Source organism: Haemaphysalis longicornis, unplaced genomic scaffold (assembly GCF_048455015.1).
Source record: "Haemaphysalis longicornis isolate Haplotype H1 unplaced genomic scaffold, Haemaphysalis longicornis Haplotype H1 scaffold_3, whole genome shotgun sequence".
Taxonomy (NCBI): Eukaryota; Metazoa; Arthropoda; class Arachnida; order Ixodida; family Ixodidae; genus Haemaphysalis; species Haemaphysalis longicornis.
Window position 1 is genome coordinate 9944480 of NW_027526335.1, and position 17486 is coordinate 9961965.

Consider the following 17486-nt stretch of genomic DNA (forward strand, 5'->3'; position numbering starts at 1 on the left):
TACCGGTACGGTAACCGATAAGCAACCGACGCTAATGCGCGTGCGCAGAGGTGTAAGAACTGGCTGTGCGCATGCGCAGGTGTACCGGGTACCGTACCGGAACCAATTACCCACTCTGCTATAACTCTCTAATATCCCCTCCCCTCTACGAAAAGATGGACTCGCCCTCCGCTCCAAAAACAGGCAAGAACAGAGGCTCATTTCACAGATGCAAGGGTCCGTCGGTAAGGTCGCATTAGATGTCGAGAGATATACAGAGTGGGCACGATGAAAGCGAGGAATCGGGTCTTCGCCGTCTGCTTCTTTTAACCATGAATTTTTTCCCACCTCAGCCTAAGCCCGTACGTCGCGGCCACAAAGAGAGAAAAAATAAAAATACAAAGTGTTCATTGCCGTGCCTGCCAAGCAAGTGTCGATACAGCGAAAGTGCCTGTGCCAGCACATGCCACACGCCATGCACCGCATCGCACATTTCCACACACGCACAAAAAATGAACCACTAACAATGGGTAAGATTATCAATAACCAGTCCAGAACTTTTGCTTTCCACCGCTACGGCAAAAAAAAATGGCACTAGTGTCTCATGACAAACTCCAGGTTCGGGTCCCTATAAACTTGACAATATACAATCCTCCTCTGTGGTTCGTGCTCAATAACAAGCAAGTGGCAGGCTGAGCAACTGCATTTTGTGTTGAAAGGCAATGAAGCGCGTTTCTAACAAATATCTCCATTCACCCGTGCATTGCATTCGTGCATTTCCTCAAATTTGCCCAAAGTTTCGACCGAAAACAAAAGGAAAAAGGCTGCAAGATAGTTTGTAGGGCTGTTATATTCTTTTCATTTGCAAGCACTGGGACAGCTGTACTCGTTCTGTGACAATACCATTGCCATAAAATGAACCGGGCTTCAAGGGAGTGGCGTCAGAAAGGGGACATGGTAAGAGCACATTCAAATCAAAAGCTAAAGCTTTGCTGGCAGGCTGACGGCTCAGCCCGTGATTCACAGTGGTACCGCCCCCGAAGAGCATGCACTGGTCAAAAGGCGCCACTCACGTCGTTGGTGCTCACGAACCAGCTCATCTCTGTGGAGGACGCCAGCTGGCCGTTGACAAAGCACTTGATCTCACTCTTGCTCCAGCGGTTGTAGATGTACACTATGGCCACCGTGTACCACTGCAACAACCAAGGTGGAAGGGGGCGTCTACAACTCCTGTGCGCACAGGAGGACGGTACGTCCACAGACAAGCATTGCACCGTTCATAGTTTCTAAGAGAAAGCTTCTGGCAGAGCCAGAAAGAGTTGAGGTGTGGCCCATAGCAACCACTTTCCTCAAGTCCACCTCCTCTCTGACAATATGGCTCAGTGCCCCACTGGCCTCCTGTTTTTTTATAACAAGACCAACATCCAGCAGCACGCGGACAGTTGCAAACAAAAATGGGAAATCTGGTAAAAAGACAAGTTCCATAACTAAGGGCAGAGCGCCACCTTAGCACTTCCAGTAAAGCAGGGCAAGGGCTAGCACACCTAGAGAAACATATTTCCCTGGCTTGTTTGCCAATAGGTGGGTCGAAGCAACTGCTTCCAACTGAAGCAGTGACACTACTGACTGTTTTAACTTGTTATGGCAGCTCTTCTACCTTTACTTTAAGCACAATTATATGTATAAACTGACACATTCCGGGCCACACGGCAGCCCCTCCCCCTGCTGCCCCCTCACCTTCCTCGGCTGGAACTCGTACTTGACGCAGTGCTGGTAGCCCTTCCCTTTGACCTTCATGGACGTGAAGATGAGGCAGTTGCCCACAAAGTGCGCCGAGTAGCCGACACCCTTGCTCGTCCGGAAGCTGTGCACGTGTCAACCAAGGGGGGAGGTTAATTACCAACCAGACGTGCTGGCATGGATAACACAGAAAGGACAAAAATGTCAGAGAAAGCGTGCAAGGTGAACACAGTGAAAGCCATGCCACACTGCTGTAGCTCATTTAGTGCTCCTGTGGTAATTACCACCTTTCTTCGTTGTTTTCTTGTTTTTCATGCCATCTGTATGTACTGAAGTATTAAAAACTTTTTTTTCTTTTCTACTTACAACTTCCGACTACCTTTTTTCCTTTTCCCTTTCAGTTTGTCCTTCAGATCGCATGCTTACGTGTCCATGGTTTCTCAATCTCTAATCTGCGCAGTTTTTGTTTTCCCCCGTTGCTTCTTCCTTTTTCTGCTTTTGTAGCTGCCTCCAGTTAAATGCTCTGGCCCTGCTCTTCAGCCTTTCTCCTTTTTATTTATTTCCTCTTCTTCTTTCTGTGCAGCCCTGTGGCACTGTTAGAGTAACACTGTTCCTCATTTAGATCTGCTTGGTCTTCGCTACAATGATCCCAGTATACACGTAAACAAATGGATAACCTTTTTTACAACCAAACCACGGTGCGTGGCATCACTGAATGTGTGGCCGAAAGAGTTGGCACATATGAAAGGCCAGGTGCAAGATGTACTGCTCTGCTCAGGATGGGTGAGAACTTTGTTTTCTGAATTGATCACTGGCATTCTGACAGTAGCAGTCATGAAAACAAAGATGCTACCTTCAGCAGTCAGTAAAGAAGTCTAAGCCATTTAGAAATGCCAAATACTCTAGCATTGTCAGATATTAATGTTGTCGACAGTGATATTTGAATCGAAGCAAACTTCTATTAGCAAGCTATCTGATAGAATAAACAAGAAAAAGGTTACTTTCCCGTCTCTATGCGCAAATTTACTCGCAAATCCTACAATCAATGCCAAAAATTTAATAAAGCAAAGTACACTTTGTAATTTTATGCACAGAGCAGTGCCTGTGCTGTGAGGCTCCCCACACAGGATCTTTGGGTCTCCTTTAAGTGCATTGGGTGTACAGGTGCTCCTACATCCATCCAAGTGACAGCCACCCCAACCAGGGCCCACTTGCTCATACAAACCGCTTATTGGCAGCCTAGGTAGTCTAGTTCATGGGCTACAATAGGTTTGCAAGTTATATTCAGACTAGTGTGCTTTCCTGGAACTTCTTGTTCATGTCGCTGGCATAGCGCAACCGTTTATTAAGAACCATGATCGGAACAATTCAAGAAACATTGCGCATCAGGTGGCATATTTAGGCCCCGTCACAAATCCATTACAATGACCCACCACCTCTGGCAGGCTAACCCGCGCTGCTGGGCCTCGTTCGCCCTGAACACTTGTGAGTCATAAACAAAAAGATCGTCTGCTATGTGGCATGCACCTGAGAAACCTGCTGGACTGATGCAAAAAGGACCCACGGTGTGCATACAATAGCTCTTGAGGAGGCCAAAATAACATTATGCTGTCGCAGTGAGATCTCTCGTCGTTGCACAGTTGTGAATTGGCTTCGGGTTCATTGTCAGAGACTCTGACGCAACCAGCACTTCAGCGGTTGGCCACCAGCTATGCTACTACTCATGCTGCCGAAAATGGCGACACAGCTGTAACAACCCTCTCTTTATGACCTACCGGCAGGCATACTACGCCATGAATACCACTGACATCGCCCCGTCGCGGCTCATTGGTGCTGCTACCACTACACGGGCCCAGCAATCAAAGCAGCCACCTGGGCACTTGGCAGCAGAGTGCCCTAGCCAGTGAGCCACTATGGCCGGCTAGTAAAGGCATACCAGTAGAGGAACGGCTTCTCCCTCTCTATGCTGACGCTGTTGATGGGGTCAAGCCTGAACCATGTGTAGAAGGTCCAGCCATTCTGGTAGGGCCACCGAGCCAGCGGCGGCAGCGCAATGGCCTGCAAGTTAGGAAAGGGGGACACAAACAAGGGGCGGTCATTCTGCACCACCACCACCAGTCCAGAGCTTCGCCAGGCCACCAGCAGGACTGAGGCCTCAACATGCAAACACATTCCACATCATGGCATATGACAAATGGGGATTCTAAACAGCACAATCCTTGAAAATGCAAAACCAGGGTAGCACAAGCAGCAACCCTGTGCTGGTTGTACCCTCACAACAGCAAGGATGTGGTCCCTCTACTTTAATGGCACCCAAAGCAGAGATTAATTATGCATTACAAGAAGAAAAAGATTACCACATTTTCATTGACATCACTCACTTGTGTAATAACTGCAGCTTTGTATAAGAATCCTTTCGTCCCCTCCCTTGCAGTGTTTTTTATCGTGAAACCTAGCACCTCACTTAACAAATGTAGCAGTGCTGAGCAATGTGCCTTTTTAAAATTTTCTTCCAAATTGCTTTAGAAATGAAGCTTGTGGAAATATTTTACACCCAGCAAATACTGTTGACAGCAGTTGTCTGCTGCTGCTGCTCTTTTTTTTTTTTTTTCACACTTTCACAATGAAGTTCTTGTAAGGCAGCTGACCAAACTGTAGAGCTCCTGACGGCTTTTTTTTTTTTTTTTTTTTTGGCACCTGCAGGAGAAAACCTTTCCCTCTTTCTCACAGAAACCCCTTAGTGGCATTTAGCTCAAGGATAACGTAGGGCCAGGTGTTCGCACTGTGCATGATGCACGCTCTTGCTTCTTGACAATAACTCCTCTGCGAGAGTTACTGGCACCCGTTCCCCATGCCATTGGTTCCCATGTTTTTTTTTGGTTTGAGCGCTGTCGATGCACCCGAGTTTGGCCGACACTCCTTCATCACGCAAAAATGTGAAAACCTGTTCTCAGCGGGTGCAAGCAGACGCCCATGTTAGAGGGACGCACATTGAATGCGGCCCCCTTGGCCCCTCAACAACCCTAGACTGCCATGGGCCCAACTTCAAAAGTCAACGTTGTATAGCCCAAAAACCGGTCATGCCTAATATAGTAGAACCTCACTGATGCGTTAAAAAAAAAAGAAGAAGAAAAAGCGATGGCGCAATGCACTATCCGGGAAATTGTACTAGTACTATCCGGGAAGAAGCATTCTATGGGGCATTTTTAGTACTCACAATTGAGATCGTAGTAACCGGGAAGTAGCACGAACTGGGAACATATCTACAGGGTTCTACTCTATGAAAGTGGGAATCAATACCCCCCTAGCCACTGCTGTCGTGGCAGGTGGCTGCAGCGCCACATACCTCTCCAGCTGCAGTAAAACCCTGCTACAATGTACCTACTTCAGCTGCAGTTTATATTCAAAAGCAGCCATGTCACGCCCCCAATCCCACATTTCCAAATTTGTGGAAATCAGTTAAGCCACTTTGAACGTAGTACCTATTTCCATCTCCCTAGCAGGTGTGGCGTAATGAGATCTACCTAAACTGTCTGAAGCCCAGTAGGCCAATCAAGGATGGAATAAGATGTGCGGCAACTGATGCCTGCACACGTGCACTGCGGCCTGCTGAAATTTGTCACTACCCACAGCCGCCCATTAGCGTGCTGCACAAAACCTGGGCCCCGACTCACCGCCCCTTTCTTGCCGGAGAAGCTGAAGAATGAGTCTGGACCCTGCCGGTGGGGCATTTGGCGAAGGACGGACATCAGCTTCACAGAGTGCCTGGGCTGCGGGGAGAGGTCGTCACAGGGCGGCACTGCACGGCTTCACATAAGGCACCAGTAATGTCATTCAGTAAAGGGGCAAGCACATCCTATGAACTGTGTTAAACTGGGAAGCACTGTGGGACACACTGGGACAGCTCTTCCTACCACATGAACCAACATGGTGTGCTGAACGTAGTTCAAAGCCTGCGTGCACAACTGAGCCACAGGTTTAAGAGTGCTGCTGCAAATCCTCAGCAAAGTCCACTGCCCACTCCAATGTGGTTGCTTAAAAACCCAAATTAGCATGACTAAGGAGACAAGTTTCGAAAGTTTCCAAAGTGGTGCCTGCTTGCAAAGGCGTCATTCCTGCCTTCTTGGTGAAACCATCATGATTTGATTGATTGTGGGGTTTACCGCGCCAACGCAACGCAGGCGATGAGGCGCGCCGTAGTGGAGGGCTCCGGATTAATTTGACCACCTGGGGATCTTTATCGTGCGCCGAAATCTCGTACACACGGGCGTTTTTGCTTTTCGCCTCCATCAGAAAAGCGGCCGCCGCGGCCGGGAATCGAACCCGCGACCTCGTGCTCAGCAGCTCAACGCCTCAGCCGCTGAGCCACCGCGGCGGGTTGGTGAAACCATCAATTAACTAAGACATGTTCCAGTGAAAATCCTTCATGTGCTGCACTTGTGTTGTACAAAGAACAGAGAATGTTCGAAACACATCTCAGTTGGAAACACACCTTAGTTGAAGCAACACAAGGGAATGTTGAAAACACCGGGAAGAAAAGTCACTGGCGGACTCACCCATTTGTTGCCAGTGGCCTTCATGCAGCCAACTAGCAACTTGAGTTCTCGCACTGTGATGCTGTAACTTGCTAAAACCCCCAACATTTCTATGACCAGATCTGGACGGGGGGAAAAAAAAGAAAGGGATAAGTGACAATGTAAGTGGCAAACTGGCAATCTAAGCACCTGGTTCAGTCAGTGAGTGGCAGTGGCCCACTTCAATGAGGGTACCTGAGCCCCATCTGTCAAACTATGGAGTTCAATGTGCCGAAGCTGCATCTGGGTTAAGGAGCACCGCAGTAAAGGGCGTCATATTAATTCTGAGCACCTGGGGATCTTTGGCTGCCAAAATCTCGACACATGGACATTTTCGTTTTTTGTGTCCATCCGATAAACAGCCACCGTGGCCAGGATCAAACCCTGGCAACGTTTAACACGAGAACTTCATCTAGCGAGGCGAGTCTATAGGTAGTTGTTCGAGGAATTAGAGGAGATTAAAAGGGGTGTAATAGAGCTTATTGAGGTTAGGAGGGCAGGTAAAGCCATTACAGTGCTGAAAAATGGACACATCCTATGTTACCACGGTCTAGTGGACAGAAGAGAACTGGGCGTGGCATTTCTAGTCAATAAAAGCATAGCTGACAACCAAAAAAGTTTATTTTTGCAGTTATGATGATTAAAATTGAGGGACATGTGTAGTTTCTCATTCTGATTCTAGAAATAAAATTTGTTTTTGTGTAAAATGCCTACATTCAAATTTATTCAGATTTTCATATTCGATTTTTTGACAGTTCTTGTGAAAAAAACTGCTGGAGTGATGCAGCTGAACAAGGTACCAGTGAACTGTGCACAAATCAAGGAGTACAATAAGACTAACATCATCATTCTATGTGGTCTGTAGCAAAAGTTATGACTGTGTGAAGTTCGGGCAAAACCGTGGTTTTTCTGGTTCCCACCTTTGAAACGCAAACCATCGTGGGAAAGAATGCTCGCGCGCCGAAATGCGCCGCGGCAATGCGCGGTTTTTGCTTTACAATTTCTCACCTAATACTCACCGCTTTAAGAAAGTTCTTTAAGGGGGTGATTACTAATACAATGCTTTATTTTGCTTTATGTGCATCTATGTATCGGCAGGGTGTATTTCAGGACCCTTTTAAGTCTGAATGGACTGCAAATTGGAAAAAGGTACACTAAAGGGCTTGTTGGGACACTTTGGCATCAGAAAACAGTGCAAAAGACGGGACTGCGCCTGTGCTGTCTGATTCTTCCTTAATCCCGCCATCAGCGCTGTTCTTTGATGCAAATTGGAAGTCACCATTTCCTAATGAACCAGTTGCCATGTGCTTCGAAAGAAACGCCTCTGAAAAAAATGAGCTTGACACCAAGCCACCCACCTGCAACAACTTCTTCAACTTGAGAGAACCTCAGCAGAATGTGCTCAATCAGCCCAACTTCGGTGCATGCCTGCAGGTTCCTCATACTTTTCTTCAGGATTGCAATAAATACACTCCACACTTCGGCCTGAAAGGCACAAGCAGAAACAAAACCCACACGTAGATTAAAAAATCAAATACCAACAAATTTCCATCATAACCGGTTGCTGGCATGCCAAAACCATGACAGACGAACATAAGTTCACTGTCACAACTAATACATTTTGTTTTCTTTTACAAAGCATTATTGCTAGAAATTTTCGCCTCGCTTTGTGCACTTTGTACTCTGCATTTTGATTTCATTGTCTTGATATTTTCAGCCCCCTTGCACTTGCACCACCCCCCTCCCCCATCTCCAAATGTGATCCTCATGAAATGAAATCTTCACGCAGAAGGTAGCATGACTAGCAACTTTTCGTATCACCAGTGGAAAGACCAGAATGCAACTCATCCACCACACACCACTCGGACCACATTTGTGCTATTCCGAAAATAGAGACCAGAAATGTGACTCATCAGTCTCGCACCCGCACCGACTAGCATATCTGAGCTAAATGGCAGGGCGGCGTCTGCCGTTTTATGCCATTGCCTTATTGTTTCGGATGTGCGTGCATGACCGCACACACAGGAGAAGGCATTCCCACATAACATGAACACCGCTTCGGCGCCTCTTCAATAACACCTTCCATGCCTCTCCTGCAACTAGGTGGAACCAAGGCTTAAGTTGCGCCTACAGTAATTATCAAAACGCCCTCTTCTTACATTTTTTTCTTTACAACCATCTGCACATACACCTGCCATGCAAGCCCAGGTCCCATTACCTGAACGTCCCCTCAATCCCCCTGTGTTCTGTGCGATTGGTTTGCAAGCGGCCCACGCGATCAGAGGTGCAGCAGCACAGCCTGCATTTATTAACGGTTGTGAAGGGGCGGAAACATAGACTTGCGAACTATATAGCGCACACAAATTGTAGCCATGCAGTGGGGAAGCCCTTCTGTTGCATGCTGCATCATCGGACTGCGTGGGTGATGACGACGTCACTAAAGGTTTTAGTGACAGCTTCCGCATATGTTCTGTCACACACGTGTTCAAGCATGTACTATATATGTATACACATTTAGTGTTCATCTATTTCCAAGTGTGTTAAACTTCTCTTCGCTGACTGCAACCTGCCTGACCCAATACTTCACAATCTAAAACAAAAGCCTAGCATTAAAGCTAGGCAGAAAATATAAAGGTCCGGGGACACCCAAGTCTTTTTATGGGTTGTGAATGTGAAAGCCTGCCTGAGATGTCTTGCCTCAAGCTCTCGTTGTAGAAGGGCAATATAATCTTGCCGCTTGAGGTGCTTTGGTTTGCGATCTGTTTTAACACTTTCCAATGTCTTCAATCTGTCCCATATATGTGTCGCATTTCTTCTTGCTCCTGCTGCCGTAATAGCAGAGTTGATGACAATGATGAATTTGGCTGCTTGTTTTTCTGCTCCCTTCATCTGCAACATACTGACTACCACCTTTCACTACTGCCGAGTTTAGGTTTGCAGTATGATACGCCCCGTGCTATGAAATGCTCCCGAAGGAGCAGTTTTTCTGTTACAGACCTTGGACGCCAGCTTTTGTACTCAACGGTCCATTTAAGGTTTCCGCCTCAAACGATATTATTCCTGTTCACTCATTTGTATCAGATTCTTGACTTTCCCAGTCATTTCCCACATCTACACAACATGACAATAAACACTCACCGTCTCAAAACTTTATGCACGGCCAAGAGAGAAAAAGCTGCTAAAAAATGGTTTCCAAATGGTCTAAACATACAACTCAGGCTGTCCTGCTTCCGAATTACATGGCTTTTTCGTACTGTACAATAAGATTTTGGCCAAAAATGGGCAAGGTTATGAACTTATAATACGACATCTGCAGTAATTAATTTTCTTCCATCTCATTTTTAAGGTAAAAGCATTATGTGCCCGAGGAAAAAAATCTGGCATTGTTTGTCATTTGTCGTTAACACACACACGCGCACATACATGAACACGCACGCACACAACGCTCTCAAGCCTTCCACGGCTACACGAGCTCACGCCTCCCTCATGCCTCCATAGCATGCCAGGAGAAGCTGTCACACCCTGCCTGGTCTTCCTCAAAGATATCAAAGTGACTCATGCCAGGCCTCACGATGGAAAAGTGCTTCAGCATCACGTATACGGCCAGTCCCTGCACTGGCTAACTGCGGTGCATTCTGCAAGTGTGCCGACAAGGCTGTTTTGCAGGAGACTAACAATGCCCGTGAGGAGAGCCAGGAACTTGGTGCTACTCCAAGGATGTCTTGACTCCCAACTCACATACACCGTACACAAGTCTTGCACAAACTTTGCAAATAAAGTCATAATTCTTTTGCACTCAAGCCACATAAGCAGACTCTGACATTTTATTCACAATGAGATGAAAATTAAGAAAATTCTGTAGCTTTGCTATCCTACTAAACTCTTTATTGTTTGGAGAGAAGCTCTCATGAAAGTTAGCCATAATGCGACATAAAGAGAATTCACATGGAGAATAATACTATTTCTGTTTAAATCCTCCACAACAAGTCCGGCAATAAGATGGAATAACTGTACGCTAAAAATGAGGCCAGAGGGCTGAAAACATCTACTTCCCCATTTCTTTTTTTCGTAAGCAGCGTGGCTATCAAGGAGTGAGCTGCTTTAGATGCTATTCAGTTTTTCCGCGCAGCATATGGAGAGGTTCGTTGTCGGGAAGACAGACAAGGAACAAGCTCGCACTCACCTGTAAGCTGGATGGGCAGTGATCAAGTAGATCTAACATGTGAAGGATGTTTTGAGGATGCTGGATTACAAAATTTAACTCCATGTCGAATTCACCTCCAACAAGCTGCATGAATGAGAGAAAGGGAACAAAAGGGTACTTCATGAGTGGCAGTACACACTACTCTGTTGCACAGCAAAGACGACATGCACAGCAACTGCAGTGTTCGTGTACAGCGCAGCTTACTCTAGCACCAGGCCTCACCCCTGGGCCAGCAATTCCCATGTGCAAATCCAAGAGGAAAATTGGTGAGGAAGAAATCTGATGAGCAACACATTTACCACAAAAATATGCCCAAGAGTACCTAAGCATCCCATACTTTGAAACCAAACGAACTGTAATATATATTTTCCATTTCCAACTGAGCATCTAAAGAGTAAAAAAACATTTTTGACAATGTGGCACTCTGGGCAGCTATGGTACAACCTTGTATGGTCATGATCTAATCTCATGGTATAAAGTCCCAATACCTGGGCTTACTTGCTGGAAGCCCAATAAGAATGACTAGTTGGCAGTCTAATCTTCTTGGCTGCCTATTTCAGGGTCTAAACTTCCCTAGGCTACTAAACGCTTTCCGGAAAAACAGCGAATGCTACTCCAAATATGCATGCGCTAAGACTGTAAACTAGCTTGCCCCGAGCAGTCTAGTTCACAGACTTAAGACTTGTTTGGTCATTTCATAGTAACGGTCGGAGCCCAGTCCCTCCAGCCGAGGCGCGCGTCACTGGTGTGAGGGGTCAACTGCTACACGGCTGTCGGCCCAGCGGCTACAAAAAGGCAGCCCACAAACGACGGAGTGAAGTTTTTCATAAAATCACACTCATTAACTCAGAAACAACAATTAGGCCTTCATAATAGAGCTGCAACATGATAAGGAAATTATATGTTACAGCAAAACGTTAACAGCTCGTAATGGTTCTGCCCGTGAGCATCAAATAAAATTGCGTTCTCGATGAGAAGCCGTGCAGCTTCCCCGGCTGTTTGGATTTGTCCTGTGAATGAGCATTTTGCTTGAGCAGCGAAGGTGTTTCGATCGTACAAGCATGCGTGATATCAGCGTTCAGCTGAACTCCACAGAGGTTTTTTTACAGCTAACCCTCGCTAAGCAAGCTGCCGATCTTGCCAACAAGCAGTTTTGCGGCCCCTACAGAGTGCGGCTAGGTACCCGCTCTCCCTATAGTCTTCATTGGTATACTCCTCGTAGCCTAGTGTGTGCGTGTTCGGGAAGGCGCGATAGTGTGAATACAACTCACACACTTATTGTAGTAGCAGTCTCTTCGAGCAAGAGAGCCCTGGAAATTTTACAGGCTCCCATGGCCAGCCTTACTACAGGAGGGAGGAGAGGGAGGGGGAGGGGGGGGGGGGGGGTGTCCTTTAAAATTTCAAGGGTAGAGGGGGGCTCAGCCTTCGCCATGTTAGAAGCTTCAACGCAAACGATACATTTTTGAAAGTTTTGGGAGACTGGTTTAACCTACTCCCCTTCCCATGGCCACTAAACTGGTGAGGCACCACGAATTGTCGTTTTTGACGGCTGAAGTACACCAAGCACGAAAAGGCTGAAGTACTCCTGGTACAAAATTCACCCCAAGTACAAAATTGCCTCTTAACTCACTGTGAAAATTATTCTAAAAGCCACAATTACATTTTCCCGCTTTTTCACACAAAAGCCCATGGCGACGGAGGCAGTGCATTGTAAATAAAAACTATACTCCCTAATGCGAAATTTGTGCGCAGCCCGAACTGCAGTCTTCTCACAGCCAGGGCGCATGGCTGCTGTGTCTCAGGAAGTGATTGCATAATCAGCGAACGCACGGTGGTGCGCGCTTGTCTGTCGTTATCTCGTAGCGCGTTGCCGCGCAGAGCATGTCGTTGCAGATCATGTTTGAACCTCCCGCGCAAATGTCACGTGGTTCGGATGAGCCCCGAAGGGAGCAGCGTCTGGAGAAAGTGCGAGAAGGAGGGGCCTCCTCAGTGGCGACGCATGGCGAAAGTGTGAAGGGAGGCAGTGAGAGATGACGCCATAGCAGCGCGTGCTGCCATCCCTTCCACACTTTCGCCAGAGGGTCCTCTTCATTTTCTTTCTGCCTTCGCTGCCTCGTCCACTCACTCGGTTACGCGGACGCGATAGGCGCCGCCGCCGCCGCCGCGAAACATAGGTACCGGGCGCCAAAGGACTACTTCCTAAAACGAGTGGCAACGTTCGCTTCCCCACGTTATGAAAGTGCACGGTGGAAAATTGGGACTTGGAGATCAGTGAAGCTTCCTTTTTCCAAACTGGCCAGCACACTACCTGAAAGCTGGCTTCTCCCGATACACGGACGCGAAAACCATCTTTCGAGAAAGGGCGCCCGCGCTGCTAACTCGGGAGTTCTGCCGTGCAGCTACCTTGCGGGCAGAGCCGGACACGCTGTTGTAAACCCATTTGCCGAACACAAAACGACGCACGACGATAAAAGGGACCAGCACAGGTTTAGGCAGCAGCACAATGTTGCAAGCAAGCAGTCTGAAGTAGGCGAGCTATTGAGCTGGGCACGCGAATTGGTCACGGTAAACGCGATTCCTTTTAGGTGCCGAGTACTTTAGGACCTCACAATTTCCATCCGCGTCCGTGCGCATAGCATTTACAATCGCAAAAAATCACACAGGCACCGGCAGGATTCGAGCCTGTTGTCAGTGTCAGTCGTCTTACCCACTGGGCTACGACCGTGAGTTAGTACCCGAGAGTCAAACGGTTTACTTCCTCGCCTGTAACGGTGCGGAGTACATTAGGACCTCTCAATGTCCGTCCGCGTCCATCCGAGCGCACACCACCATCAAGCGATTTAGGGAATAATCAAGGTGCAACTCACGGCTCAAATCGAATGACGGTCGGGGCGCAAATTGGATGTCACTCGGGGCGCAATTTGGATTTCATTTCGAGTCCCCCGTACTCCGCACCCTCGCCATCACCCACGGAGTGGAGATGCTGCCATTTTTTTTCTTTTCAGACCAACCGCTGAGCTAAATTCCTATATCAAAGCTTCTGTGAGCAAGTTGACCGAGCCCAAAAGCGGGTCAGTAGCGCTGAATAAATGTTCGAATAAGCACTACCGATCCTTTGCCGAATTACACGCACGGGTTTCCGAGACATGATTTCTGCAAATGCCGTAAGAATCATGCACCCTCGCTTCATCGATTTAAGATTACCGGCTTTGCGCTATCTTCAGGATAGGGGCGGGAGGAGAGGGGAGATGAGACATCGCTAAGTTGGTAAATACAGCAGCTCTGAAGGCTGTCCCGACCCGAGCGAGAAGAAAAGCAGTGGAGCCAAAGGAAAGAGCGATTTTCTCGGGTGAAAAACGGCAGCCGCGGGGGGAAGACACGGGGAAGCGGCGGAGACAAGGAGCAAAGCCGCGCGAGCGTGGAGGGGCAATCGATGCCGCGAACAAACAAGCGATCGAGCGCCGGCGCAACCGAAGCAACACGCAGCGGCGTGGAAGGGAACCCTGGTCGGGGGACAGGCTCGTTCATTAGCGCCGCTGCCGGGACGCGGTCCGCGAGGACACACCGCGTGTCGTCTTCGCGGCGGGACGACGACGCGTCCAAGGAGGCCCCCCTGCTCTCGGGGTTCTCCTCTTGATCCGCAACCGTATAGAGGGCCGGCCGGAGAGGCCATCAGTCGACACACACGGAACGCGGCGCGCACACAGCTGTGACCGAGCCTTGCCCGCGCCGAAATAACGCGGCCGTTGCACGAGCTCGAGCGCCACCGCACAGTACTCCAGATGCGACATTTTGGAAATATTTACCAGAGCTCTGAAGCTGCGCAAATAACCGCTTCTTTTCGCGCTATTAAGCGAAGCTTACATGGCCGGGGTTCCGTGTAATTTTCGCGTCTTCGAACAAATCCCGAGGCTGCACGTGTCTTCGAAGCGAAAGCCGTTTTAAAATTCGAGCCGTTAAAAAATACAGACGTGAAACGTCCCGCAGTGCGCACCCTCATGTTCCCGTTCCAAACGGGCTATGATTTCGATGGTGACCGCGCAGTCACAGAACCCACCGGGATGTTCGTTTTCCTCACGAAAGGAGCTCGGGACTTGGACCAGCACACGCCCCGAACGCGCATAGAAAGCATTCCTCACATTGACGCTGCTTAATCTCCAGGACGAAGTGGTCCGAGTGCGGGACGGGATAGGGCTAGGGCTCCGTGCACCTTTGTTCTGCGTGTGCAAAACGCCTTGCTGCGAGGCCGACTTTATCGCGAAGGCTCAGCAGGTAACCGTATGCGTCTTCCTTGGTGATGACCGCGGCCAGAGCTCAAGACTTGCTCATACCTTTAACGCCTATGTTCAGTGCCCCCTCTACGTTGTGTACTAAAAAACATCGCTCGTCATGCACCTTCATAGAGCGGAATAGCTCATAATTTTTCTTTTTCTTTCTTTAACAGCGGTAATTAGGGGCGCCAGCTACTCCTTGCCTCCAGCGATTGTTTTTAACCCATCTCCTTTCGCCCTCGGTTGTTCCGTTTTCCCCAGCCGGTAGTTCACCCGTATTTTCCACGTCCTTCCGGCATGTGCTCTCTCAACATAACGTTGTTTTAACGTCCTTCCTGACCCGGGACACAGATGAAGTTCTGGACACGAACCAGCCGCGGTGGCTCAGTGGCTGTGGCGTTGTGCTGCTGCTGAGTCCAAGGGTACGGGTTCGATTCCCGGCCGCGGCGGCCCGTTTTTGTGATGGAGGCGAAAAGCAAAAACGCCCATGTGTTCGACATTTCGGCGCTCGTTAAAGATACCCTGCAGGTGGTCGAAATTAATCCGGAGCCCTAGCTACTGTATAAAGCGCGCCTCATCGCCCGAGTAGCGTCGACGCGTTAAACCCCATAATCAATCAATCAATCAAGTTCTGAACACGAGCATTATTCAGGCGACCGATGTAGTTCAAAAGCCTCCGGGACCTTTAATTTTCGCACAACAAGCGGATAAGCGCACCGAATGGGCGACTTTTGGCCGTGACGACCAGCCACATCTATGTATCGGTACTGACGGCTGCAGAGCGTTGCTTCGGAACACTGTGATATCGAACATCATGCTATGAGTCTAACCGGCCGCCGGTTTTGGTGAGTCCGGCGGGCTGTTCATGTTGTTTGCATCGGTCGTATGGCTTCAGGCATTCGCTGCAAGAAAATATCAGTTAAAAAATTATCTATTAATTTATTTCCAAAAATGCATCTATTTCTGTAGGAGCCCACGGGTTAAAAAGGGAACTCAATAATAGCTTGACTAGCCATGAATCATTTCACGGCATTCTGTTTGTTAATAATCTTAATGGGAGTAAAAAGAAACAAACGGTTGCGTGTGTCTGCGCGTCCGCCCAACGCATCTGTCCACTGCAGATGATCCACTAAATACGTCTGTTTGGTGTTGCCAGATCCAGCGGCTCACCACCAACAAATCTGCGATCAAGGAATACGACGAAACGAAAAATAAACCACAAGTCTATATTCTCTGACCGGCGAATACAGCCGAAAGTAAAGGAGGGGGGGGGGGGGGGGGCTAATCTACGGGGCTGCGTTCCACGGATAGGAAAAGGGACGCCGTGTCACACGATGAGCCTGAAAAGCGAGCTGCAAGAACGACCAACGTGGGACAGAAAAGCCTCCCGTAGCCGAACCTCTCCTCGCACTTGTCTCGGAAAAACAACGCACCAACGAACAAGCAGGGAGGACGGCCACCAGCGTCTCCGTCCTTTTGCTGCCTGCATCGTAACGTACTTTTTTCCCCAAGATGAATCCCTCGCAGCTCGGGCGTGTGCGTTGCAGCCCTTCCATTCCTCGGCGTTGCGGCCGCCAGGGACGCCCTTCGATTTTGTTCCGCGCCGCGCACTACTCTCTGCTTCCCAGACACGTTTTATCCACGGGCGCCAAAGAGGCGCGCACCGGGAGGAACGAGTGCACGCCTCGGCGAGCCAGAGAGCAATCAGGCCGCTCGCGGCCAAAACGAACAGCGAACGCCGCTGGAGCACCACCGAGCCTGCACAGCAAACCGCCACTTGGCAGCGGAAGCTGCGCTTGCGGGGAATTGCGCAGTGGAGGGAACAACCCTCGCGTCTCTCGCTGCTTTTCAAGCGAGAAAGAGGGGGAGCCCGCGGCGCTGAGATGTGCGCTTTATCTTCCACGCTCTCGAATGGAGACGGCGAAGCCGGCTCGGAAGCCAACGCAAGATACAGACAGAAAAAAGGAAGGAAATGTCGCATTGAAAGCGATCGCGACGAAAGATTAATCGCACGGTCGTTCTAAGCAGCTCTCGTGCGGCTTTCGGAAAGAGCGAGAAACCATTGCAGCACTTCGATGGAAGAAAGAGTCCCGCAAGAAAAAGGGGGCCAAGCGGAGGTCTGGATCTAGGGGGAGGGGGAGAAAAGCCGGAGTGGCCGTGCCATCTCCGGGATTACTCTTCCGAGAAACGTCTTACATTTCGATTAACAAGGGACTGTCTTCCCGTTCGACCCGGGCTTACTACGTCCCCGGCAGAGTGGGCGAGAAAACGACTCGTAGCACCGGACCGTCTGGGCAAGGGGAAACGTCAGAGGGCAGGCCACAACCAGCCGTCACGAGTTGCGCGCGCGGAAACAGCAGAAGTGGCCGCGAAGGTCTCACACGGATAAATTCTTAGCCACACAGCGCACATGAAGAATTAAACGCCACACGAGCGAGTTAAGAGGAACGCATTCTTTTCGCACAGCCGAACGCTTAAATGCGGCAGAACAAGCACATATCAAATACGGATAAATTCGCAGCACGCGTACAGAAATGTCGTCTAACTGAATGCAGCAATGGTGCGCTCCGCGTAAATGATAGAGCTTAGAGCGCCATAAAAAGAAGCAGGGCAATTTTCGTGCATGGCAGCTTCATATGTGTCTCTGAGTGACGGTACTTGCGGAACTTGTGGTGACGGTACTTGCAGAAAAACGCACTTTACCAACAAAAATAACGG

The 17486-nt window shown here is 49.0% G+C and overlaps 1 protein-coding gene across 2 annotated transcripts in view; it reads right to left on the reverse strand.

Annotated features, from left to right (window-relative positions):
* Nucleotides 1–17486, reverse strand: part of Rg (A kinase anchor protein rugose) — a 337821-nt gene that overhangs the window by 239412 nt on the left and 80923 nt on the right. For both annotated transcript variants that reach the window (XM_077702285.1, XM_077702286.1), the window contains exons 2-8: nt 10477–10581; nt 7652–7778; nt 6276–6376; nt 5394–5489; nt 3656–3777; nt 1717–1843; nt 1053–1172 (exon numbers count right to left, since the gene is read on the reverse strand). In XM_077702285.1, coding sequence (XP_077558411.1) covers nt 1053–1172; nt 1717–1843; nt 3656–3777; nt 5394–5489; nt 6276–6376; nt 7652–7778; nt 10477–10581 — 798 coding nt within the window. The remainder of the gene's footprint in view (nt 1–1052; nt 1173–1716; nt 1844–3655; nt 3778–5393; nt 5490–6275; nt 6377–7651; nt 7779–10476; nt 10582–17486) is intronic.